Genomic DNA, 26146 nt, shown 5'->3' with positions numbered 1-26146 from the left:
AACCTCTAATTTCATATAGTTTAAACATTGAGGCAGTTCAAAAAAGAATATTTGATGAAGGTAGTACTGTTCGGGTATTTTTGCTGCTGTAACGTGGGGAGTCAGCATGAAATGCCTATGTAGCTATTTATTAAAGAGCTGACCTCCTGTCCTGTGGGGCAGGAGAGAGACCTTGGGAACCAGAGCAATGTCTGGTGCCACCTGAAACCATACTTGAGCCTCCTTCAGCATTCGGCTCTGGGCACTCACTACCCAAGGAGCAAGCTTCCTGTAACCACGGACTGGGGATTAGCAGTGGAATAGAGTGAGTCAGGCTGATGGGCTTCAGAGTAAGAACAATGAAGTCAGGGAAATGGATTCATTCCAGCATTAGACATCTGAACCAGTGAAATTAAATGCAACATAAATGCCCACAGTTTTAAACAAAGTAAAATGACCGGTTGGAAATCAAACTCACCAGTAAGTCTATGCTCATGCTACTGAAACCATTCCCACATCCAGGACCCAAGTGAATAACCCTACGTGTAATACCGCATTTCTCATTGTTTGCTCACTGTAACACACACACACACACACACGCAGCCCGGGGGCAGGGTGGTGATTTTGATTAGGTTTGCAAATGTCTCGATGGCAATCAACAGATGTGATCACTCTCATCAGCACAGATCAGAATCTAAACCAATTTTTTTTTAAATGTTTATTTATTTTTGAGACAGAGAGAGACACAGCATGAGCAGGGAAGGGGCAGAGAGAGAGGGAGACAGAATGTGAAGCAGGCTCCAGGCTCTGCGCTGTCAGCACAGAGCCCGACGTGGGGCTCGAACTCACGAACTGTGAGATCATGACCTGAGCCGAAGTCAGATGCTTAACAGACTGAGCCACCCAGGTGCCCCCCCCCTTTTTTTTTTTTTACAATAATGTGGTTCTTCAAAACCTAGGTTTTCTTTCTTTCCTGTCATTTTAAACACCCTGATACAGGTGGACATTTCCTTGGGTTCTCATCTCCACTGCTTTCCTCTCCACCATGGCTGAGTTCACCAGGAAAAGGACTAGGCAAATTTAGTTCCTACCCACCTCACCCCTCCTTTCTCTAGGCCATCACAACTTTGTGAAGTTTACCTCTGAGAAGAACTTAAAATGTTTCTACCCACCCACCCTATTACCTTTCAAGAAGCTGTAGTTAAGAACGGTGAAGGGTTTCTTCCCACCTACCCCAAACCCAGTACAGCACAAGACTACAAATTCCACTGTTTTTACTTGGGGGTTATTGTGACAAGAGCTCATGCTTGGCAAGGGTGCAGCATGGAAGCTTTATTTATATTTCGTCCATATTCCTTCAAACTACCTCAGTTTCATGTGATTTTAGCTGAGCTAAACTTGCAAAGCACTAAAGTACATAATTGATTGTACTGAGTTTCATAATCCGTAATTGACCATGATTTATGGTGGTAGCCAGCCCATCAACCCAAGTGACTCAACATTTACTTTAAGTTCCAACTAGCTGCTCTAAGGGCTGGGGAAGCACACAGACAACGGGCTAGAAGACGAACACCCTGATGCCTCACGTAAGTGAGATGTGTCCAACTGCACATAACACAACATTTCAAAAGACAGGCCAGCAAAGCCTAAACTTTTTATTTCACCAACCAGTATTTCTGATTCTCTGATGCTGCATTTAAAATCTTCGGAGTCCACAAAAACAGCATTCAGAATTTCTGTATCCAGAGAAAGGGATCCAGAGGCCAGGAGAGGTCAGGCCCCAAGCTGTTTGGGGATGGGAGACGTGGCACATGTTTCTCTGCAAGCCTGGGTCAGTTTTTCACTTAATCGAAATGCCTTTAAGCTCTGTACCACCCCCCAACTTTTTCCATGGAATCTAGGACAGGAAAACACTCATCTTTCATACACACAACTCCACGAGGGGTGGGGAGCATTACACAGGCACCAGCCAAAAAATGTATTTTTGAGTCAGTTTCACGGCAAGATGTGCAAAACTACGATGAGTGTTCTGGCTCTTCCTCAAGGTGAGTCGGGCAAGAGTTTTGTGGATGGAAGCATTGCCCATGAGAAAGGTAGATTAAGTTTTATAAAAAATAAAGTTGCTTCTATCTCCATGAGTAGTATATAAGCTGCTTCCAAGAATCCAGGGATGCCCACATCCCACATTTCATCTAGCCACGGCCAATTCCTCATGCACAGCTACATAGGAAGCATAAAACCCTTTTGTGAACTTTTTGGGGGGTTTTTTGGTTTTGGTTTTTGGTTTTTTTTGGTGGGGGAAGGACTTGGGAAAGACATAAGATGGATTTTAATTCCCCCCCCCCCCACCAAAAACTATGCATCTACACACACACTCAGACATACATACATATCCAATTTTAGGAAAGTTTTTCTTCCCTAGGACTACAGGATCCCAGAATCCAGCCTTCCTTGGGCTGAGAGACAATGCCTATTAACTGCCCAGATCTAGTGTATCAACATAGTGTATAAGGCTCCTGTGTGGTCTCACAGACTGAGAGGGCAGGGCAAAGGGAGTGGTTACTCATGGGGGATTTGTTTTTTGTCTTATCTACTCGGCAACACTCTTAGGTCCAAGGGCTGGGAGAGGCTCCGTGGGCACGATGTGGTGGGTGACCTGATGGTCCCAGCCCACTGTGGTAAGGAGGGAGTGATTGAGCGGGGACCACGTAGCATCTCCCACAAAGTCTCTGTGGGCTCGGCTTCTAAACCTAGAAGAGAAAAAAGGAAAGTCTGGGCACGGTGAGAATGAGGAGAAAGCAGGCTTGGAGAAAAGAGAGAATCCAACACATCCAGGGCACCTTTTTGGGATGTGTTATACCAACTTCACCAGATGTGTGGCCTCGTCACCAGGATAGAGTGTAATCATCCAGAGAACTTCATCGACCCTTCAATCCAGCACCCTAACTTCATGAAGAAATGGTGGCTAGAGCAAGGGTAGTAACATGGGCCAGGATCAGAGAGCACATCATGGCAAAGAAGGCAGTATAATTCAGGGACTCTGGTGCCTTTCACTGCACAGCAGGTTGCATTTCATATACGTGTTCTTCGCGTGAAAAGGGTCGACTGCCCCCTTCTGGGAGACAGCTGGAACACCAGACTTGGAAATCCCACCGACCACCACACCCCTCCTCTACCAGGGCCAGTTGTGAGCCAGCACTGGGGACGGGGAGCCGGTCGGTGTCAGCCGGCTCCCATCACCCAGCCCCCTTGAGAGAGACAGTGCATGGAGACAGAAAGGACCCAGCCACCCTCCGCTCTCGTCCCCGATTCCCGGTCACAGGACCCCACTTCACACTTACACCTCGGAAAGGCCCGAGTCCAGCACAGCAAGTGAGCAGTCCTCACTGACAGAGGCCAGGAAGGGAGAGCTAGGAGAGCAAGGGGGCAGGGGGCGGTTATGAGAGGTAAAGCCATGGTTCCAAGACAAATCCTACCTGGTTTGCCCTCAACCCCCACCCCAAAGTAACCCAGAGGAGGTGGCCTGATCCCCACCTCAGGTTAAGGTCTGGCTACCACTCAAGTCCACATTACAAGTTGCAGGGAAGGATGAGGGAAATGGAGCGAGCCGGGGTTGACCATCATCCCGGCAACTAACCGCCCCATCTAGGCCCTCCCTGCAGCTTCAGCAATAACCCAGAAACACAGGCCTTCCCAACCACACAGTCCCAGAAGCCCACGATATTCATCATTTTGGGTGTTGTGCAGGAACAAGACCCTATTTTAGCCATGTGAACACAAGACCGTGCTACCCAAAAAAGGACTATGGTCTTAAGAGATCTTTAGTGTTCTGAAACCTTAATTAGAGCACCGTCTGCTTTAAGGAATGACCTAATCAGCTAATGCTTTGCAAACTAAGCACTCCCCGTGTGCAGTTCCCATTCATACCCACCAGGCCCTTGGGAACAAAGGACAGTACCTGTGTGGGGAGAACACCAGTCCAGTGACACACTGGGAGTGCACAGCTGAGCTGAGGGCACACCTTGCACTCTTGGTGTCCACAAGGGAGATGGTCCCACTCTCATCACCTAGAGAAAAGAGGGAGCCCATCACAGTGGGTAAGAGCATGGGCCCTGGCGTCAGCCAGACCTGGATCTGAATGCTAGTTCCTCAAGCTTACACAAGCTAACCATTCTGAGCATCAGTTTCTTCTTTTGTAAAGTAGGGATCGTTAGTCACTGGTGGTTGTTGAAAATTAATGAACGAGGTAGTTATTATTTCAACCACAGACTATGTCACCACACGCACAGCCTCATCACCAGAAGAGCACGAGAGTGAGCCCTATTCTGCAACAGAAGTCCCTATGTAGCAATCCACTTGTTTTGTACTCCACCGACTTGCAGCCAAGCCCGGAATACAGGAGCTGGAACGCACAATCAGCAATCAAATCTACCAGGAAAAAAGTCGTCGTGGTTTTTTTTTTCCCAAAGCCAAACGAAAACCACTTCTGGATCATCCCACCTTATCACTGGCATAATACAGGTGATGGCCAAGTGCACTGCTGAGATTGTGCAGCTGGAGCCTTGTGCGTTACAGGGTCAGCGTGCCCTCGTCCTCCCCCTTCCTGGCATAAAAATGTGGTGTGACAGGCTTACCAAAGACAAAGACTTCACTCTGCTGAGGATGCCAAGCCAAGGAGGTAGGTAGGTAGCCAGAGGCAGTGCAGCCTGCAGAGAGAAGAGGGCTCTGAAATAAGACTCAGAGCCTAGCTCTGTGAAGAAGCTTCTCAAACGAAGTCACTCTAAGTCCCAGAAGCACCTTTATTCGCCTTCCCAAACCCTGTGAAGACAGTTGTGTCCTAGCCCTTGACCCTCAAAACCTCATTGATCCCTCAGCCTCCTGCCCTTTCTGGACGGACCCGAGTCACAGGCAAGTTTCAGGCATAAAGCGTGAAGAGAACAATTCTGGCCCCTCTGTCCACCCGTCCCAGGAACGGAATCGGCCACCCACAAGCCTACCCTTCCTTTTGGTCCCCACTGCACAAAATGGAATCAATAGAACCTCAGAGGGAAAGAGAGTGACTACGTCCCCTATGTCACAATGACTGAGGATCTGGTGACTGTGCCTTTGTCTCTCGCCAAGGAAGCCTCTTCCAGGTGGGTTGCTAGTACACCTTCCCACCACCGGCTCTCAGACTCACCCATCTGTGATGCTGGCTTGGGACAGCGGGTATCCCAGAGTAGAATTCTGTTGTCCTAGAAGGAGGAGGGATGGAAAAAGGGCTTCACAATCCCCAAAGCAGCTGCCGGCCAGGTGTCCACTCTAGACTTGTGGCCGGAGGTTTGAGTGTGGTTAGGAAGTGGGGAGGGAAGGAGAGGCTGTATCTCACCTCACTGCATGAAAGGAACACGGAATCCTTGTGGGGAGAGGCGGCGACACAGGTGACCTGCCCGGAGTGAGCTGTGAAGGAGAGAGAAAGCGAAGTAGGACAGAGCAGAAGCTGGACGCATTACTACCGAGCAGCTCAGATACTACCGAGAGAGGTGTGAGAAACGGGCCTTGTCTCAGGATGCGACTTAACCCGTTCTGTGAGAGATTTTGGATTAGACAAAACCCTGGAGAAAATGTTGGAGTTACAGAACCTAAAAAGGCTTGGGGGAGAAAAATGAATTAGTAAAGACAAGAAAGAGGAATTAGGGGCTAAGCAAGAAGCATGAAGGAATGTACACCCCAGAACAGCAACTGTATTCTGCTGTGTAGCACGCACACACCTCCAGGTAACACAGAGCCTTTCAAGGGACTTCTAGACGCTGCTACTCTTAGGGAAGTAAACTTTTCCGATGTTCTCTTTCCTGAAATCGAACCGAGAAGCTGCCGCAGTCTGCCTGTGCCCCTTGCCTCCCTCCGCTCTCACATTCCCATTTTCCCAGGTGTAGAAGGCACACGCACCTCTCAGCCGTCCCGCACCTCACCATGGCACGATGCCTAGGGGTACAAAACCCACAGGCATAAAACAAAGGGGCTTTTCCCTAAGAACCAGAGAGTAAAAGAAAGAGCACCTGGGTACAATCCAGTGGAGGGGCTGGCCCCATTTCACCGGACCACAAACCACAACACACCATGAGCACCAGGGTGGCTCTGGGACTTATCTCTGTTTCTGCCTAACAATGAAAATTTTGAAAAATATGGCAAACGTTTGTGGTAAGGACACATCTGACAAGTCTAACTGAACCTAAAAACGAAGTCGGACTTTTTCTGACAGGAAGTGAAGTCTAACTTGGCCAGCTGGCATAACAGTGCTGATTGGTTTTTAGCCAGTTAGGTTATTCGGTAGATATTTTGCATATTGAAGAGGCTTAATCTCCAAGTCCAAAATTTTGACAAACATATCCTTGAAACCAGTACACAATAAATGACCAGAAATTACTTCCTTTGCAACCGTTTAAACTTAAATTAGTTGCCAATATAAAAACGTGTAAGAGGGTAATTTTTTGAAAAATTTTCAGGCCGACATGCTAAAAATTCTGAAGATCGCTGCTATGTGTTAATTACAGGCTGTGGAAACCACCTACTATAATGGCATCTGACCAGATTACCTGAAGTGGTCTGAATATGGCTCTGCCCCAAGACAGGAGAATGTAATCAAACCACCTTCCATAGTTCTTTCCTTGCCCTAGAATCCATAGAAAGCCAACACAATGACAAAGGATTGTTCAAGTGAAAGCAAAGCTCAGACACAAGCACCATGGGAAAGTATAAAAGATAAAGAAGACGTAGGGTAGTTCTATTTTAACTTTTTGAGGAACTTCCACACTGTGGAGAATGGGTGATGGGCACTGAGGAGGGCACTTGTTGGGATGAGCACTGGGTGCCATACGTAAGCGATGAATCACGGGAATCTACCCCCAAAACCGAGCACACTACATACACTTTATGTTAGCTAAACTGACAATAAATTATATTAAAAAAAAAAAAAAAAAGATACCACGTAGTGCCTCTGCCCTCAGGGGATTTGCAATTCAGACAAAAACACAAAGAACTAATGAAAAAAGCTGAACAGAGGAAGTACTGAAAGAGTTAGCACAGACCAGGAAAACCCCTCGTGAGCCTAAGAAACAAAAGGCACACATAATAGACTCTAGCACCAGCATTTTAACATTGTTTGACTGCTTACGAGTCTTGGACCCTGAAGGTCCAGGATGTGTATGAGTTTGATTTTGCTTTGGCACATAGTGAATCACGCACTCCAAAGTTAGAATTGGCAGGGAAAGGCCCTTAGCCATTGAATGAACATCTCTTAGCCACACACACATTAATGTTCTATGCGTTATCTTCGCGAAGATGTCATCTTCATGAAGAATGGCTCTCCGAATAAAGTCAACTGGTACTGCTATTAATGAAAGTAAGCAGAAAAAGTAACATTAATACAAAGTGATGGTTCTCACCAGAAAAAACTTCTGTGGAAGTGAATACTCAAAAGCTCACGATTCCCAAGTTTCAGGTTTATACTTGGAGAAGGCCAAGGATCTACTATGTTTGGGTTTAATTAGAGCAGTATATTTGAAGGGAGAGTGACAGAAGGGCTTGAATGCCAGGACAAGAAAATGGGATGTTAATCCACAAGCCACAGAAACCACAAAAGATGAGGGACTACAGGTAGAGAGATGAGGTGAGTACCACCATCTATGCGAGGTAAAGCCTGAAAACAAAAAGCATCAGAAATGGAAAGCAAGAGGGCGCCTGGGTGGCTCAGTTGGTTAAGCATCGACTTCAGCTCAGGTCATGATCTCACGGTCTGTGGATTTGAGCCCCACATTGGGCTCTGCTGACAGCTCAGAGCCTGGAGCCTGCTTCGGATTCTGTGTCTCCCTCTCTCTCTCTCCCCGTTCTCCACTCACACTCTGTCTTTCAAAAATAAACAAAAAAAAAAAAAAAAAAAAAGAAAGAAAGAAACGGAAAGGAAGATCCCTGACCAAGGGGAAAAAGGTTCCAAAGAACTTGGGGACCCACTAATAGTGAGGAAGCAGGAGGGGGGAACAGGACTGAGAGGTGGAGTCCCCTGTGGCCAAGAAGATGGTGGGGCCATCACCAGAAACAGGGAAATTCAGAAAAGGCTAGGGATAGATATTGGGGCCTGACTATAGCTTTGGAAAAAAACCATCAGGCAGAGGGCAAGGAACTGCTGCCCCTAACATCCAAAGTCAATGAGCCCAAGGGGAGAATAACAACAAAACAGCTAAGGCCAGACTGAAAAGAATGTGTACTCACCCCGGTATGAATTCAGTACCATCTGCTGGGCAAGGTCCCAAACCTTGATACTAAGAAGCAAAAGGAAACAGAGTCTTAATTTTGACCTATACTATCTACATAAAAACACGTGTTCAAACAAGAACTTCCTTTGACATGTCCTATGTCATTGCTTACTGGGCTGCTACTAAGGTCTATTCACAATAGATTGCAATATCTCTAAGAAAATCTTAATCATAATTAATCACCGGGTTCTTACAATAAGCCCAAAACGTTACTCGATGAGGCTAATAAGATAGTAAAGGCACCCAGCAGAGGTCTAAAATACAGGAGCGATGAACACAAGGACCCACCAGAAGTCTTTGCTACCGCTGACAGCTTGTGTGCCAGAGCTGAGGACACTGACTGTAGACACGATGTCATCATGCTCATACTTGCAGAACTTGCTGACAATGAGTGTCTCATTCTCATCCAGCTCCCACAATTCAACAGCACCTGTTGGGAGTGGGGTGAAGGTTGAGGGAAATGAGCATAGACAACACCAAGACAGTAACTCACGTCTAAGATTCAAGTGAATCCATTGTCACTAAACTAACAAAGTAAGCTATTGCTATAAAAGCAAAATCCATTATCATCAGAGGATTTAGCTAATTTCCAAGCCATCTGGCTTTATGCTGGCATTACTGTTTTCTTAGTTAACAATCCAGAAAACGAGGTGGGGAAAACTTCTAGAAAGACAAGGAAAGGTGGAATGACTGGCAAAATCCATTATCTGGCTTCCAGTGAGAAAACACTGGAAAATAAGTCCCAGGACACAAGGCTAAAGTCTCCACAATCTGTGTAGCACAGAGCCCAGTGTGGTTAAATCTTCCCAATTGCTTGAACATTAGTATTTGTTGAACAACTTGCATAAATGTCTCACAGCATCTTTAAAAATATGCTGAATAACTGAATGTCTTGCACAGGCACAGATTAAGTACAGAAAACACCCCAAAAGTTGTCTTGAATATGTAGTGCTCATGCTCAACTGTCAGAGAGGCTCAGTTTTTAATACCCCACTTCTATGCATGCCTTCCAACACCCAAATACTGATTTTTTTTTAATGTCAAAGACTCCATTGCTGAACCTGACTTTCAAAACAAAGGAAGCAAAATAAAGACATTTAAAAAGAAGAAAATGGGAAGAAATGGAAAGAGACAACACAAACTGACTTAAGCATCATCTTTAAGATCAAGATTGTCTGGGTTTGAGGAGAGATACTGGGAAGGTTACTGGAAACATAAAATGGTTCTTATCCATTCCTTAATTTTGTTAGAAATTCCCCCCATGCAATTTAGAGTCTCCAAAAGGTATTTTCCCACTACACAAGAGCTCTCCTTTGGCCAATACCCTCAAGCCCCCCCAAGCACTGATTATGGAACATTAAAGATTGAGTCCAGCCCTACCAGTATCCCATCATCTATTTCACCTGTGGGGTCGAGGAGAAAGTGACTCACCTGAATCGGAAGCCACTAGGATACCTCTGTCCCCAACCCAAGTGAGGTCAGCCACTCCGGCCTCCGTCTGTACTCCAGCGGAACAGAAGCCTTCGTTGGGGGCGGCACAAGGGTCCTTGAACAACCAGAGGGAGCCAGCCCAGCAGCGGCCACTCAGGCTGGAGGCCCCGAGCAGGAGCGCCCCATCTAAGGGAAGTACAAGCTGTCAGCACTGGACGAGTGGAAGGGCTCGTCTCCATGGTGACCACACTGAACAGCACGCGGGCCGGGTCTGGGTCTGAGCTCAGGAACGCGGGGTTAAGATTGGGGACTGAACTAGGCGACGCGAGGTGGGGGTCAGGAAGGCGTGCGGGGCGGGGAGGAGCGCTGGAAAGGCCAGTCCTGGGAAAGGGCATCCCGGGCAGGATGAGGGAGCTCCCAGGCCCGGGATCTTGGCTCACCAGAACGATACCGCGCAGCCTCCAACTGTCGTTCCATACAAGCGGGCGCATTAGGGGGAAGGTTCCACTCGCGGGCCGCCGAGGGCACTAGTGGGGGCGGCGTTTCCTTTCGCATCTCCACGGTTCCAACTCCAACCTAGACCCAAACTGAACGCCCGCCCGAGACAGCTCCGGCAGTCCCCACGTGGTGCCCCTCTGGGCCTCCGCCCCTCTCCACAAGCTACGGTCACTCTACATCTCGCGAGAATTGCTTGTACGGTTCCATTCCGCAGTCGGCTGCGCTTCGGCAAAAGGTTCTCCGCGTTCCGTGCCTCTTATCGCGAGAAGAAAATCCGAGGCAAGTTAATGGCCAGAGGACGCAACGTTGTGTTATCGCGAGACTTGTGAGCGACCATCTTGCTCCCGCCCCTGACAGTGTCTCTTGCCCGGGTCACCAGGACGCGGAGAGTGCTACGTGGACCCTCGCTGATTATGCTGTCCCGGGTGGTGCTTTCTGCGGCCGCTGCAGCGGGTGAGCCGTCTAGACCCTAGTCCGGGCTATCAGGATGATTGCAAAGGAATGCGTCTAGGATTCCATGGGAGGGGTGGGAGGAAATGGGGTGTAGAAAGGCGCAGCAAGACTTGGGCCTGAGTGAGAAATGAATTACGTCTCTCGTAAGGGGAGCGCGGGAGTCCCGGGGGACAGGAAAGAGGAGTCCATGGTCTTAGTGGGCGGGCCTCGCGGGGACCGAGGGAGGGTAGACTAGATTTCACCTTGACCTTGCTGACCTGCGCCTTGTTTCTGTGTAGCCCCCCGTCTGAAGAACGCAGCCTTCCTCGGTCCAGGGTAAGTAGGAGAGGTGTAATACTGCCCTTCGTCCTTGTTTTATCACCTCGTTTCATTTCTCTGTAACCCCCTTTTAGCTTTAGGCCTGAAGTTACCCTCTTCAGGTAATTTTGAAAAGCTTAAAGCCTCATTCAAACATTTGTGTTGTTCTAACCGCCAGGAACATTGTGTCATCTCACGGCAAAGATTAATAGGCTAAGTGATGTGTTCTAACTAAGCTGGAAACTGGTGTTTGGTGTCTTCTAAGCCCCGCCCCTTTCCCTTCTGACCTTCAGCTAGAGGTAGCTGCCACAGTCCACAGCCTGAATCGGAGTTGATAGATTGCATACCCAAAAACGAGTTCTATTAAATAAAAGAAGAATGTTGTTTTCAGTCTCTCCCAGATTCCAGCTTATACTACCAAATCTTAAGAGTCAGAGAAATCATTCGTTCAGTAAATATCTTCCTACCTACATAACCAAAGATAGAAAAATGAGGAAGGCTAACTAACTTGGTTTTGTGGAGCTCAGTCTTCTAGAGAAGGCAGTGGTAGAGAGTAGTGGTTTAGAGCAAAGACTCTAAAGCTAGAACATGATACACCTGGTTCCTCCACTTGTAATGCTGTGTGACTTCAATTTCCTCATCTGCAAAATGGAGATAATAGTACATTGTGGGTTATGAGAAGTAAGAGACTTGGTTCCTGTGAAACTCTAAGAACAGTGCTTGATACATAGTATGTGATTAGTGGTACCTTCTGTCACTAATGTTTGGTAAAACATGTCAGTTTTCTTTGGAATTTCTTTTTGCTTCCCGACTTAGTCCTAAATCTTGCCAGATTTGATAGCTATTTGTGCCTTGAAAAAATGGCTTTAATCCATCTGTCATTTTTGCGTGTGCAATAAAGTGAGGCTATAATTGCTTCTAGCTTATCAGAAAAAAAAAGATTCCATACGGACAAGTTAACAAGTAATTGCAATAGAAGTCATAAATAAAATAACTGTATATAAGATATAGGGAACATCCTTGATTTCTCCTTCCACATTCCATATTTAATTCATTCAACAAGGCTCTTCCTCCAGATTTTATCTGGACTCTTGTTTTTTTCACTACCACTGCTACTGAAGTATGAACCACTGTCAACTTTCACCTGGTCTATTTCAGTAGTCTCTTAACTAGTCTTGTTGCATCTCCGTTTTTGTCCTGTTACAACCTGTTCTCACAGTAGCCTTAAGGATTACATGACCCCCACCCTCCCCCCCCCCCCAGTCCCAACAAAACCCTCCAGAGCTCCCCATCCCACTGAAATAAAATTCAGACTTACCATAACGCAGAAGATCCAACATGAATTGATCTCATCCTCCCTCTTGATTTATCTCTTTATATTCTCTTTTTAGCACACTCTCCAGCCATGCTGGCCTTCTCGCTGTTCCTTTGAAAATTGCCAAGCTTACTATTGCCTCTGGTCTTTGTGCTTGTTCTTCTCTCTTTTCCCCAGGTCATTGACTCATGTGTCGTCTGACCTCCTACCAAAAAAGCCTTTTGCACTGCATTGCTCCCTAGCTCCTTACCTTACCCCACCCCATTTTTCTTCATAGACTTTCAGTGCCTGAAATTGTATGTGGACCTACACACTCATACGTTCCACAACCCCACTAGAATGTGAAAGCTGGGACCTTGTCTGCTCATTGCTGTACTGCCAACACCTGACATAAGGATGACTGAATGTGAGATTGGGGAGGCCTTTATAAAGGATATGTTTGAAATGTTGTGAAGGCTGCTTGGGCTTGGCAGCCATTTAGTGAAAGACATACCAGGCAGAAGGAGCAGCATGAGGCATGTTTTTGGTTTTTTTGTTTGTTTTTGAGAGCTCTGAGGAGTTCCATATGGCTAGAGAGTAGGAGAATGAAGGAAGATGATATAAAATCTGACAGGTGCTGAATCGTGTATGCTATATTAAGGAGTTTGTTTTCTGTAGGCAGGAGAGCCTATTGAAGAGTTTTAAAGTCAAATTTGCATTTTAAAAACATTGTTAGTAGCGGGGAGGAGCCAAGTTTAAGAGGTATATTTCTCGAGAAGCAGGGAGACCAGGTTTGGGATTGTTAACTGGTTTAGGCCAGAGATAATGAGGGCTTGAACTAAGGCAGTTGGGGAGAGAATTTGAGTTGGTCTGAAGCAAGTTTTATGGTTTAAACAAGCAAGTTTGAATAGTTCAAGAACTTGTTGAAGCAACTTCTATAGTTCAAGATTTAAAAATTTTTTTTTTCAACGTTTTTTATTTATTTTTGGGACAGAGAGAGACAGAGCATGAACGGGGGAGGGGCAGAGAGAGAGGGAGACACAGAATCGGAAACAGGCTCCAGGCTCCGAGCCATCAGCCCAGAGCCTGACACGGGGCTCGAACTCACAGACCGCGAGATCGTGACCTGGCTGAAGTCGGACGCTTAACCGACTGCGCCACCCAGGCGCCCCTATAGTTCAAGATTTAAACCACTGATTTAAATCTGGTTCTCGTCCTGGAGTAGTATTGCTCTCCAGGGGACATTTTGGCAGTGTCTGAAGACATTTTTGGTTGTCACCACTGGGTGGGAGAGGGGATGCTAATTGGCATCTTGTGTATAAAGGCCTTGGGGGTACTGCTAATCACTCTACAGTGCACAGAACAGCCTTCCACAGCAACAAAAAAATTGACAATAGTCCAGAAAGTCAGTAGTGGTGAGGTTGAGAAACCCTCATTTAAATGAAAGAGTCTTGAGCATGTTTCTCAGATTTCAAAAGTTGGTGGGCTAGCCAAGACACTGAGAGGCAGAAATATTCAAAAGACAAGCAGCAAACCAACATCAATGAAATAATATAAACCCCTACATTGCAAAGGGATAGAGGCAGAGCAGGGGGGTGGGGGACAAAAACATGTTGGGAATTTGAAGGAGACGGAGCTGACAGCATATATAAAAAGACTAGAGGATTTTATTTCATCAGAATTTTAATGAGATACCAATATACTGTAACTTCTAAAAATGCAACCTTGAGCTGTTGGAATATGAGCATAGTTTACAAACCCATGGTAATAGTACAGTGATTCAAGCCCAGTAATGGCATTTGCAGGTCTTCCATGTATATTTGGAGAATGAATGAATTGATCATTGATCAAGCTGTATTTAGAGTATTATGTTCAGTTCTGTATACCTCCTTTTAGTAAATAAAACCAGACAGCTCCTTGTGGGGGACAGTTAGGATTGTGAGAGAACTGAAGATGTTTAACCCAGATGCACGAGCGTTATGTGTGTTACATAGAAAAATAACATTAGAACTAATGGATAGAGGTCTTGAGTTTGTACACAGCAGTTCAGCTTAAAGACCAACATAATAGATCTATCCGACATTGAAAAGGCCTGTTTCAACCATGATTAGTTAGCACACCATCGCAGAGCATATTCAGAAGGGCCAAAGTCCTTGCCATCAAGGTGCTCTCAACACAGTGGACCTGTACTGTAATAGCTAATCGCTTACATAGAACTTTACCATATGCTTAGCACCATTCTAAGACTTTACATAAAATTCTCACAGCAACCCTATAAAAGCATGTTCTTTATTTCCACTTTACTGAGAGAAATCTGATTACAGAAGCTTAATCTTGCTCAAAGTCTAGTGGCACGTCTAGGATTTAAACCCAGATAATCTGGCTGCAGAGTCTATGTTATGTTTTCAGTTCCAGTAATAGACATACAAAGTGCTAGACAGATGAACTTTAAGACCTACAGAAGGGCTTCTGGTTTGGGTGGATAGTTACATAAAACTTCCAGTCAGGGTACCTGGGTGCTTCAGTCAGTTAAGCATCTTAACTTTGGCTCAGGTCATGATCTCGTGGTTCATCAGTTGGAGCCGTATGTCAGGGCAGAGCCCACTTCAGAGTCTCGGTCTCTCTTTCTGTCTCTGCCCCTACCCCACTTGCATGCTCTCTCTCTCAAAAATACACAAACATTTTAAAAAACAAATCTTTTAGTCATTCACCTTTGTCACACAGCTAATTATTGAACCCTCCCTTTCCTGTTCGTGGTCTGTTCTCTTTCCATGATGACAGTGGGAAACTGCCTCTGTCCTCATCCCCATTCATTGTTTCTACTAATTGTGCGTACGTTGTGTTCTTTTTAAAGAATAGGCTTTAAATTTGTATAATTGCTACCCGAAGGGTATTGCAGGCAACAAGGATCTTTCACACAGGGCAGCCAAGCCTTGCCCCTGTACCACCTCTTCCTGAATATGGAGGAAAAGTTCGTTTTGGGCTGATCCCCGAGGAGTTCTTCCAGTTCCTTTATCCCAAAACTGGCGTAACAGGTAAGCATTTGCCCAGTGTTTGATAGTACGTTTACATGGTATGGTTTATGTGTACCTAGGATTTTAGTGGCCTCTTACCTCTTCCATATATACCCCAAAAATGAAGTCAAAAGTAAATTGTGGAAGTGATTCAATATAACACTTTTGATTTGGTTGCTCTAACTTGTCTTTGGAGTAAATGTGTTAGGGATTTTAACTTGATTTTATAGCATTGTGCCATTTGTTGATACACCACATTTATTAAATGCCTGCCCTATGCAGGGCATTCTTCTAGGCATACAGGGGCAAACTAAGGTGCCTGCCATCATGGAACACGTGTTCTGTTACAGGACAGACAGTAAAGAAATGAGTAGTTGTATAAGGTATTGTCAGTGGAAGAACTATGGATTGAAATAAAGCTAGGTAAGATCATAGAGATTATTAAATTGTATATATAAGAATTAAAACAGAAATTGGGCCATATTAGGTTTTTCCCTTTTAAAAAGGCATAAACTATTCTGAGATCTTACATTTTTATAATGCAGTATTCTTTCACTTACGTTATTTAATCCTTAACAACAGTCCTGTAAGAACTTTTTATTTCACAGAAGAACTAGCAAATAAAGAATTTGCTGACATTTATTCTGTCTTTAGTGACTGAGTTGGACTTACACCCAGGGTCTCCAATTCAGTGTTTACTTTTACTTTTTTAGTTTTACTGCAGTGCCTTTCTTGCTACAACTACTGGTGTGACTGTGGAACATAGGAAACCAAAGTTTTTTGGGTTTTTTTGTTTGTTTGGGGTTTTTTTAACCCTCCAGGGAGTGGCCTAAAATAGCATTTCTGTACCTGAATTTGCAAGAAACATTAGGGTCCTCAGATCCCCATAGGTGATAAAAAACATTACATATGAATAGGCTTTTTCGCAAATTCATGCTTAAATTGATTTGCATTCAGGGCACCTGGGTGGCTCGGTTGGTTGAGCATCCAGCTTCAGCTCATTTCATGATCTCATGGTTCATGAGTTCAAGCCGAACATTGGGCTCACTGCTGTCAGTGCAGAGCCCGCTTAAGATCCTCTGTCCCCTTCTCTCTGCCCCTCCCCCACTTGTGCGCTCTAAAAATAAGAAAAACATTAAATAAAATAAAATTTTTGATTCACAGTCAGATTTAAAGTTTGTATACTGGAGTGGCATCTGAGTGCTTCAGTCAGTTAAGCGTCTAACTCTTGATTTCTGCTGAGGTCATATCTCACTGTTTCTAGGAGCTCCCTGCTGACAGTGAAGAGCCTGCTTGGGATTCTCTCTCCCTCTTTTTCTGTCCCACCCCCACGTGGGCATGCATGCACACTCTCTCTCAAAATAAATAAACTTAAAAAAAATAAAATTTATATATTGGAGGCAAATTTTTTTTTTAAAAAGGAACTGTTGAAAGTTTTTTCAGGAAAATGGATAAAATACATTTTAGACTATAACCCTTTTATTTTCATAATACATCCTAACATTCTTTGGTACTAGTGTTGCTCAGAAAAACTGTAAAATGCTGCCCTAAAGCCTGCTTTGTCCTTGTCTCGCATGTTTTGAGGCATAGCAGAAGATCCTAAAGAGACATATATCATGCTTTTGTGTCCTTTCAGAACTCATTTCCTGGTTAAAGAAAAAGAGAGCTATGTTTGGAGCATTGCAATTAGGTGCTGTAAGAATTGAGAATCCTGCGATTTACTTAATTCATACAGCTTTTATATTGGGTTCTTTTTGCTTATTTCCAGTGTCTTTCCTATTCAATATAAAGAAATAGTATATTTTGCTTCACAAATTACTTCTGGAAGTAACCTGACGTTTAGGTTTGTTAAGCAGTTGTGCTAGGCACTTTACATACATTATTTCTCAGTTTCATCCACCCTGTGAAGAAGGTACCATTCCCATTTTACAGATGAGGAAACTAAATTCAGAGATTATTTATATTTCTTATGTTATAGAGTCAGATTTCCTGGAGTCTACATCCTTATTCTTTCAACTCTACCATATGGCTCCTCAGGGCAGGGTCATCTTTAAATCCAGTTATCTTAAATCGTTATATAATACCTTCAACTAATAAAATGCAGAGGTTTTTGTCTTCCCTTTCAGATACAGTATATCCATCATAAAATAACTTTTCTTTCTTTTAGGACCCTATGTGCTTGGAACTGGGCTTATCTTATATTTTCTGTCCAAAGAAATATATGTGATCACTGCAGAGACCTTTACTGCCGTATCAACAATAGGATTGCTTATCTATGTAGTTAAAAAATATGGTGCCTCTGTTGGAGAATTTGCTGATAAACTCAATGAGGTAAGAATCATAAACCTTATTTCTCAATTTAGATTGTGCTGAAAGCATCAATGCTGGGCGCCTGGGTGGCTCAGTCGGTTAAGCATCCAACTTTGGCTCAGGTCATGTTCTCACAGTTCATGACTTCAAACCCTGCGTCAGGCTCTGTGCTTGCTCTCTTTCTCTCTCAAAAATAAATAAATGTTAAAAAAAATTGAAAGCATCAATGCCATCAAGTGATGTTTCTGATGTTAATGTTAATTAACAAGAAGTGAATTTAATTATAATGATGAAAATTGTGTTAATGCTAGTTACTAATTTGAGATAAATTTTTTTAAATCTACCAAACTTTCTCCAGTTTTTCCAGTTTTGTTCATTCAGCAGGATGTTGTGTAACTATTGTGGGCAATTATTTTTAAGAATTTGTGCATTTTTGGGGTGCCTGGGTGGCTCAGTCGGTTAAGCGTCCGACTTCGGCTCAGGTCATGATCTCACGGTCTGTGAGTTCGAGCCCCGCGTCGGGCTCTGTGCTGACAGCTCAGAGCCTGGAGCCTGTTTCAGATTCTGTGCCTCCCTCTCTCTGACCCTCCCCCATTCATGCTCTGTCTCTCTCTGTCTCAAAAATAAATACACGTTAAAAAAAAAAAAAAATTAAAAAAAAAAAAAAAAAAAGAATTTGTGCATTTTTTCCTGTATCTGTATGTCTCTTTGTGGGTGTTTTCACAAATGAAGAATATAACTTTGAAGAAGCATGAAATGAAGTTATTCTTGTTATCCTTTATGCTTTCATTGATCTTTGTCGTAAAATTATAATTGCAGCAAAAAATTGCCCAACTAGAAGAGGTGAAACAGGCTTCCATCAAGCAGATCCAGGATGCAATTGATATGGAGAAGTCCCAGCAAGCACTGGTTCAAAAGCGCCATTACCTTTTTGATGTCCAGAGGGTAGGTTTCAGAACCTTCTAAGGAGAATGGTTACTCGTTTGTGTGCATTTAAAACAAAAATTAGAATCTCTTATGAGGAATGGTTGAATATGTTGAACATATTTTATTAAGAAAAGAGATTTGGGTGGGGGTTGGCAATTACAGCTATTTAGATATTCAATATCTGTCAAATGGATAAATAATTAGAATTACTACTCTAAAATTAAAAGGTATAAAAGAACATATTTTGGATCCACACAGAAGGAAAGTAGTTATTAAATTATAGCTGACTAAAAAATGGTATTCGCTCTCTAAGGCCATAGGCAAAGTACGTGCTCTGTGTTTCATATATGCTTGCTCTGAGGAAATGTGATACCTAATATTCCAGTTTACAAAGCAAATTCAGAAAACAGTGGAACTTTTTACTACGGTCAAGGCATCATTAGATGCTAAACTACTTAGTTTCTGGAACATTTTTGGAACACGTTCAAGTATTTTTGTTTTAACAATCATATTGTTATCTCCTCTGAGCCCAGTGCTTTATGCCTGATATCCTTTAAGGATGTAGGCCAGTATTTCTTAGTGTGGTCTCCACATGTGTCAGTCGTCTTTGGTGCAGGTTTTTGCACCAAAAACCTGGACTGGAAAGACTGGAAACAGAATCTATGTTTTTAAAAACTGATTCATAAGGATTCTCAAGCACGTAAATGTTTAAAAACCTCAGAAAACTTTAAAACCTTTCTATACATAATTTAGATTTCAACCAGAGAATGAAATAAAATCTGACTTTTGAAGATACAGCTTTTTCATAAGACTCAAATAGGTAGTCACTACATTTCTGTTTATGAAATACTTAATAGCTCCTGATCGTCAAGGCAGGTGTTGGGAATAAAAGAAAGTCTGCCTTCATGGAGTCTGCTTTCTAGCCAGGGGTTGAGAGAATGATAGAAAAACAATAATTGAGCAGATGGGAATGCCAACTGGTAATAAGTGAGATGTAGAACAATTAGGTAGGAAAGGAATAGAGTTAAAAGGAACTAATTAGAGGAAAAGAGATTTACAAGGGGGGAGTTACTTTTATCAGGCAGTCTAGAAAGATCTCTAATGTGATACTTGAACAGAGACCTGAAGAAGTGATGGTACAAGCTATGTGGACTTCTGGGGAAATAGCATTGCAGCAGAGGGAAGAAAAATCACAAGGGCCTACACCTGGAAACTTGTCTGGTGTAGTCCAGGAAGAGTGAGGACACCAGTGTAGCTGAAGAGGAATGAGTGAGGAAGAGAAAATGTAGCAAAGTAGATAGTGGTCAGGGGCTGAATCAGGTAAAGTTTTGTAGGCTTCTCTATGGACTTTGTCCTCTGAATGAGAAAGTCATTGAAGCTTTTAAGTAGAGGAGTAATACAATCCCACTTTTGTTGAAGTGTCACTCTGATTGCTTTGTTGGCAAATAGCCTTCAGTCTTGTAGCAGTGGTTTGAAATGCCTACAGGTTAGCCAAGTACAGTTGTTAGGTACAGACCATTGGATGTAGGAGTCTGGAATTTATGGGGAGGATTCTAGGCTGGAGATTGGGGAAGTCATGAGCTGACAGATGGTACTTAAAATTACAAGACTAGAACATGATGAAAAGAAAAAAACAAAACAGGTGAAAACAAGGACAGTTTCAATCTGTAGTCATCCTAGTTATGGTGAGGAAATAAAGGGCCTAAGAATTTGCTGTACATTTAGCAACATGGAGGTTCTTGGTAACCTTGGTAAGGGCTATTTTAGTAAAGTGATTGGAGTAGGTTGAAGAAAAAGTGGAAAGAAGAAAGTGGAGTCAGGACAACTGTCAAAAATGTCAAGGAGTTTTACTGTAATAGTGAGCACAGAAATTAGCAGCTAGGAGGGGAGGATGTAGGAATCGAGATTTTTAAAAGATGGAAAGTATGATTACATGTTAGTGTCTGATAGAATTTAGGAGAGAGAAAAACTGATGCAAGAAAAGGGGAGAGAGGTTTGCTGGAGTGATGTCCTTTAGTAGGCCAGAGGGCTTGGAACATAGCATGCAGGGGGATGGGCTGCATCCACGGTTCGGCCGCAGTTACAGAAAGGAAGGCAAGTACACGAGTATGGATTCAGGTGTACTAGGTTAAGTGGTGCTAGAAGTTTGTGGAAGTTCTCTTACTGCTCCCCTTTTCTCAGTGAAGCAGGATGGTCATTTGCTGAGAGTGAAAGTAGTCAAGGAAGTACCAGAGATTAGGAGAAAGAAGGCCAGGAAGATGAATGGACTAAAGAAATGTACTTAGAGGTATTAAGGGCCTACTTGAGATTAATGTCTCTGTGTAACAGGCAGATCTGTAAGGATTCACACTACAGACTAAAAGATAGCAATGTCCCTGTCACTGTTGTAGATTTGATCTTAATCTAGAGGTAGTAGGTGGTATTAGAGAAGAGAAAGGAATAAAAGATCTGTAATTTAGCAGAGGCAGTTAATCATAATTTAAAGCTTACCTAATTATATACCTAGACAACCTAAGAGAATCAACATAACTCTTTTAATAACGAAATTTAGGGCGCCTGGGTAGCATAGTCAGTTAAGCATCCTACTTTTTGATCTTGACTCAGGTCACAATCTTACAGTTTGTGAGTTTGACTCCTCCATCGGGCTCTGCGCTGATGGTGTGGAGCCTGCTTGGGATTCTGTCTCTTCTCTCTGCCTCTCCCCTGCTTGTGCATGTGCTCTCTCTTTCTCTCAAAATAAATAAATAAATATTAAAAAATTTTAATGATCAAATTCAGTCAGGTGTTTGGGTGCAACGTTACTAAGAAACGAAATCAGTGCCCTCCGTATACAAATAGCAGTCAGTTAGAAAATACAGTTGAAGAAGATAAACCATCTAGGAAGAGATGAATCGAGTACACCTCGCTATAAAAGTACAAACTTTTTGCTTCAAAAAATAGAAAATGCTCATGTGGTTTAAGGTTCTAAGAACCTTGTTCTTAGATTGGAAGACTCAATATTATAAAGAGGTACACTCTCCCTGCTTTAATCTCTAAATTTAACACATTCTTATAAGGAAAATACTGATAGCCTGAGGGTAGGGGATGTTGGGGCTTGGACAAATTGATTATTAATAGAAGCAGAATACCCAGGAATATTTTGGAAAAGAGAAGTAGTGAGAACCTATCCTGCCAAATATGAAAACCCATTATAAGATTATAAGAAACTACGTAGTATGTGCATTGCATGAAAAGAAGGTCAGGGTGGTGCCACGGAAGAGAAGGTCTAAACACTAAGGCAATTTAGACGTGCCAGTTTCGTCATAGAGGGGAGAGAATTGGGCCCCTGTGTAGACATGAGGTTGGCTTCCTACCTTTTGCTTTCTACTAAAATAAATTTCAAATGAATTAAAGGTCTTTCTAAGGAATGAAACCATAAAAGTGGAAAAAGAGAACGTGAAAAAAAATACAGTTCCTTTGGAGTTGGCAAAGCCTTTCTAATAAAGATAACAAAATCAGGATCTTCTGTGTGGTGACAGATGTTAACTACACTTACTCCGGTGACCATTTCACAATGAATGCAAAATACTGAATTTATGTTATATACTTGAAATTACACTTCAGTTTATAAAAATTAAATTATACCTCAGTTTAAAAAAATCCATGGATAAAAAAGATGTATATATACACAATGGAATACTATTTGGCCATAAAAAAAAGAATGCAATCTTGACATTTGCAACGACGTGGATAGAGTTGATAGTAGTATGCTAAGTGAAATAAGAGAAAGACAGCCTGTATGATTTCACTTGTGGGATTTAAGAAACAAAACAAATGAGCAAAGGGGGAAAAGAGCAAGAGAGAGACAAACCAAGAAACAGACACTTAACTATAGAAAACAGACTGGTGGTTACTGGAGAGGAGGGGGCAGGGGGTTGGGTGAAATAGGTGATGGGGATTAAGGAGGGCACTTGTGATGAGCACCGGATAATGTGCGGAAGTGTTGAATCCCTGTATTGTACACCTGAAACTAATATGCTGCGTATTTACTGGAATTTAAATAAAAACTTGAAAGAGAATAAAAATAGAAAAACTGCAAAACTCCAGAAATTATAAGAGGAAAAGTTTAATTGATCTCATAAAAATTTTACATGTACAAATTAGCATAAACAAAGTTAAATGACCAACTGGGAAGACTGTGTGTGTTCCATGTGACACAAAAGGGTAGTTACCTTAGGGGAGACCAATATCCCAGTAGAAAACTAGGCATAGGACATGGACCATTGATAAGTGAGTACATGTAAATGGTTCCTAAATATGTAAATTTTCTCCTTAGATAATGACAAAGTGCATTTTTTCTGCTTATGAGAATAGCATGAGGTAAAAGGTTTTCTAAACATCATTGGTCAGAGTTTGTGTTGCCAGTAGGAGAATGAAGTAGTACAAGTTTATGTGGAATTTGACAGTATTGATCAGTTTAAGAGCATGGGCTTTAGAGCCTGGCTCCTTGTATTCAGATCTTGGCTTCACAGTTTATTAGCTCTGTAACCTTGGGCAAGTTCCTTAGTTTCTGCCTCAGTTTGTTTACCATAAAATGGATATAGTAATAGTAACTGTCCCATGGTGTGATGATAAGACTTCATTGAATTGACACACAGTGTTTAGAACATAGTAGGTACTCAGCAGATGTTATTATTACAATAGAGACGGACACACAAGTGCAGACATACGCAGCAGATGCAGCAATATTTGTAGTAGAAAAAAACGGGAAGCAGTCTAATCTATTAATAGAGCTTAGTTAATTAAACTGCCTTATGGAACCACCAGTATGGTAGAATTCAATGTAACTTAAAATTGAGGTGGATCTACGTGTCATAATTAGTAAAAGGGATGTGTGAGTGTGTGCGCGTGCGTGCTCCTGCCTTTACCTGTATTTTGTTTATTGAATGTTTCTGGGAGGAAATACAGGATATACAGGAAGATGGTGGCCTGTGGGGGGACTGGAGGAAACTTACTGTATATACTTTCAAACATACTTTTACTGTAAATATGCTATTAGAATTTTTTATCACATGTGTCTCTTACTCATATTAAATAAAATAATTTTGCGTAAAGTACAAGAAAGTGGTGGGGTGTTCTGACTGGCAGAATCCGCAGAGTGGAAATGATCCTTCAACTATGCAAACAGTTTTCATCAATTCTTAATTTTGCCTCAGAATAACATTGCTATGGCACTGGAACTTACTTACCGGGAACGGCTGCATAGAGTATACAAGGAGGTAAAGAATCGCCTGGACTATCACATCTCTGTGCAGAACATGATGCGTCGAAAGGAACAAGAGCACATGATAAACTGGGTGGAGAACCATGTGGTGCAGAGCATCTCTGCACAGCAGGTACATGATGTTCTGAAACTTCTGGAGCTGTATTCATTTCTGACGAGCCTCTGCTGGTGCGTTGTTAGGCTAGGAATTGCTGGTGGGGAGTCTTTTTTTTTTTTTTAATGTTTATTTATTTTTGAGACGGGAGAGACAGAGCATGAGTGGGGGAGGGTCAGAGAGAGAGAGAGAGAGGGAGACACAGAATCTGAAACAGGCTCCAGGCTCTGCACTGTCAGCACAGAGCCCGACGCAGGGCTCGAACTCACGGACCGTGAGATCATGACCTGAGCCGAAGTCAGACGCTTAACCCACTGAGCCACCTAGGCGCCCCACTGGTGGGGAGTCTTTAGGCTCCAGACGATGGGGTCGCCCTGTTTTGTTTCTCTGGGTAGTGGTAACTTGGAGGACGCTGCCCACCTGCCTTGGTGGCTTTCCTCTTCACTCAGAACTTGGTATCAGAGAATCTGTCAGTATCAGAGACAGCGGGAGGTAGTTGGCACAGCTTGTGGCAGACTTGTATTCAGGTTCCATCATTTGGGAAACGTTAACCAACAGATTTCATTTTTCTGTACAGCAGACTGAATAAAGCTATTTCTGAGTCCCTTCCATTTCCTCATTCCATGATCTCTATTCCATTTCCTCTTCCTTGCCACTTAAATCACTGGTCATGAATGGAAAAGAAATGTTTTTATTATTTACCTAAATTTCATTTCCTTTTTAAAGTTTATATTCTTTTTTTTTTTTTTAACTTGATTTCTTCTTTCCTAAATATATAGTATATGTAGGCATTTCTAGTCATTTTCTGTATAACACTCAAGGACTAGAAAAACAGGGTCTATCAACATTTAATGATTTTTTTCTCAATAAATTGTCTTGTGTAAAAGTAACACTTTTATTTAAGAAACGGGGAAAACAAAAAATACAGAAAAGAGACAAAATTATTCTCATTTTTAACATTTCTGTGTTACTAATGTTAGGTTGGTAGTTTTCAAGCAACTGTTAGCTGTGTAACATCGGTGACACGTGGTTACAGGAATGTCTGGCTTCAAATTCTATGTAGGTTTCACTCATAAAAGCTGTGAGCCAGGGGATTTTAACTAGTTTCTGGGATTTGCTTTAAATAAATTGTATCTCCCCTATGTCACATAAAGAATTCCTAGTCTATCATATCAAGCCAGTAATCCATCTTGAGATTCTGTAGGAGCCTCAAGATCTTGTAGGAGGTGTCCTTCAGAATTACAATGTTTATACCCTTCCGTGATTTGGAGATGTCTAAACAGATTGCTCTTTCTTTATCACAGGAGAAGGAGACAATTGCCAAGTGCATTGCAGATCTGAAGCTCCTTGCAAAGAAGGCTCAAGCACAGCCAGTTTTATAAATGCATCTATCTCTGTGGAGACAGCTAGAAGCAGTTGACCAAGGAGACTCATCGATGTGGCATAGTCTTTCTGTATTGCTGTCTACTGAAGTTACACTTAACCTTTCCCAAAAGTGAAGTTTGAATTTCACATGAGAATGAAAACAGTCTGTTGGCCAGTGAGATGTTTTTCATCCTTCTTGCTCTGTATTTTGAGTTGTTCCATGATCACTTTTGAATAAGCAGTTTGCTTTTAATAAATTTGTTGCCTGACTAAAGATTACCAAGTTAGAGTTTAAATTTGTAATTAATTCTACCATCTTGCAGTAAAGTGACAGTTGAGACTAGGTTTTTCAAGTTGTGTAATATTCTAAAATATTTCAACATTTGTCATATGGGTAAAAATCAAACATGTCATTGAACTGATAATTTAGTGTAAGCTATTCCTGGCCAACTGACAGGCTATTGGAAACTTAAAGCTTTTTTAGTATTCTTAAAATGACTAAAGGAAATCTTGTGTATCAAGTCACATTATTGACTTTGTTATTTTAGTAATATGTCTACAGAAAATATGGACCCAATGTGTCATAAAATTATTCTAAAGAATCCAGCAAATAAATTTAAAAAATCTTCCCTTCTATAGGTTTGTCTGCTTTTAATTCTCCAATACTTGTATAAGGATGTCCTTGTACACAGGACAGCTTACATAATAGGAAATATTTGAAAATATGTACCATATGGATAATTGCTATTTTCATTGACTTCTTAGGATTTTAATTTATGAAACAATAGATATCAGTTCAGTATTTATTGATGGATAATATATTCACTTACTATATAAATTAGATTGATACCCTTTTTGTTAAAGAGATTTTGTTAGGGTCAACAGAGGTGTTTCAAATTATTCATTTAGCAAAGGATTTATAAGAACCTA

General features: G+C 42.5%; 2 protein-coding genes across 2 annotated transcripts; one reads left to right on the top strand and one right to left on the bottom strand.

Annotated features, from left to right (window-relative positions):
• Window positions 1–1601: 1601 nt before the first annotated feature.
• On the bottom strand, window positions 1602–10409 carry WDR77 (WD repeat domain 77). Its single transcript, XM_060624686.3, has 10 exons — window positions 10142–10409; window positions 9702–9887; window positions 8559–8700; window positions 8227–8276; window positions 5348–5418; window positions 5159–5213; window positions 4614–4685; window positions 3938–4046; window positions 3321–3389; window positions 1602–2729 (listed from the first exon to the last, which is right to left on the bottom strand). Exons 1-10 carry the CDS (start codon window positions 10254–10256, stop codon window positions 2570–2572), a joined length of 1029 nt encoding a protein of 342 aa, XP_060480669.3. The 5' UTR covers window positions 10257–10409; the 3' UTR covers window positions 1602–2569.
• A 107-nt stretch (window positions 10410–10516) lies between these two features.
• ATP5PB (ATP synthase peripheral stalk-membrane subunit b) lies at window positions 10517–25852 on the top strand. Its single transcript, XM_060624688.3, has 7 exons — window positions 10517–10652; window positions 10931–10967; window positions 15133–15278; window positions 17425–17588; window positions 18387–18512; window positions 23690–23869; window positions 25156–25852. The coding sequence occupies exons 1-7, from the start codon at window positions 10613–10615 to the stop codon at window positions 25231–25233; spliced, it is 771 nt and encodes a 256-aa protein (XP_060480671.1). The 5' UTR covers window positions 10517–10612; the 3' UTR covers window positions 25234–25852.
• The last annotated feature ends 294 nt before the right edge of the window (window positions 25853–26146 follow it).

The sequence above is a fragment of the Panthera onca genome, chromosome C1 (assembly GCF_046562875.1).
Source record: "Panthera onca isolate mPanOnc1 chromosome C1, mPanOnc1 haplotype 2, whole genome shotgun sequence".
Lineage (NCBI taxonomy): Eukaryota > Metazoa > Chordata > Mammalia > Carnivora > Felidae > Panthera > Panthera onca.
Note: the sequence above shows the minus strand (reverse complement) of the source record. Positions and strands in the feature narration are given on the sequence as shown.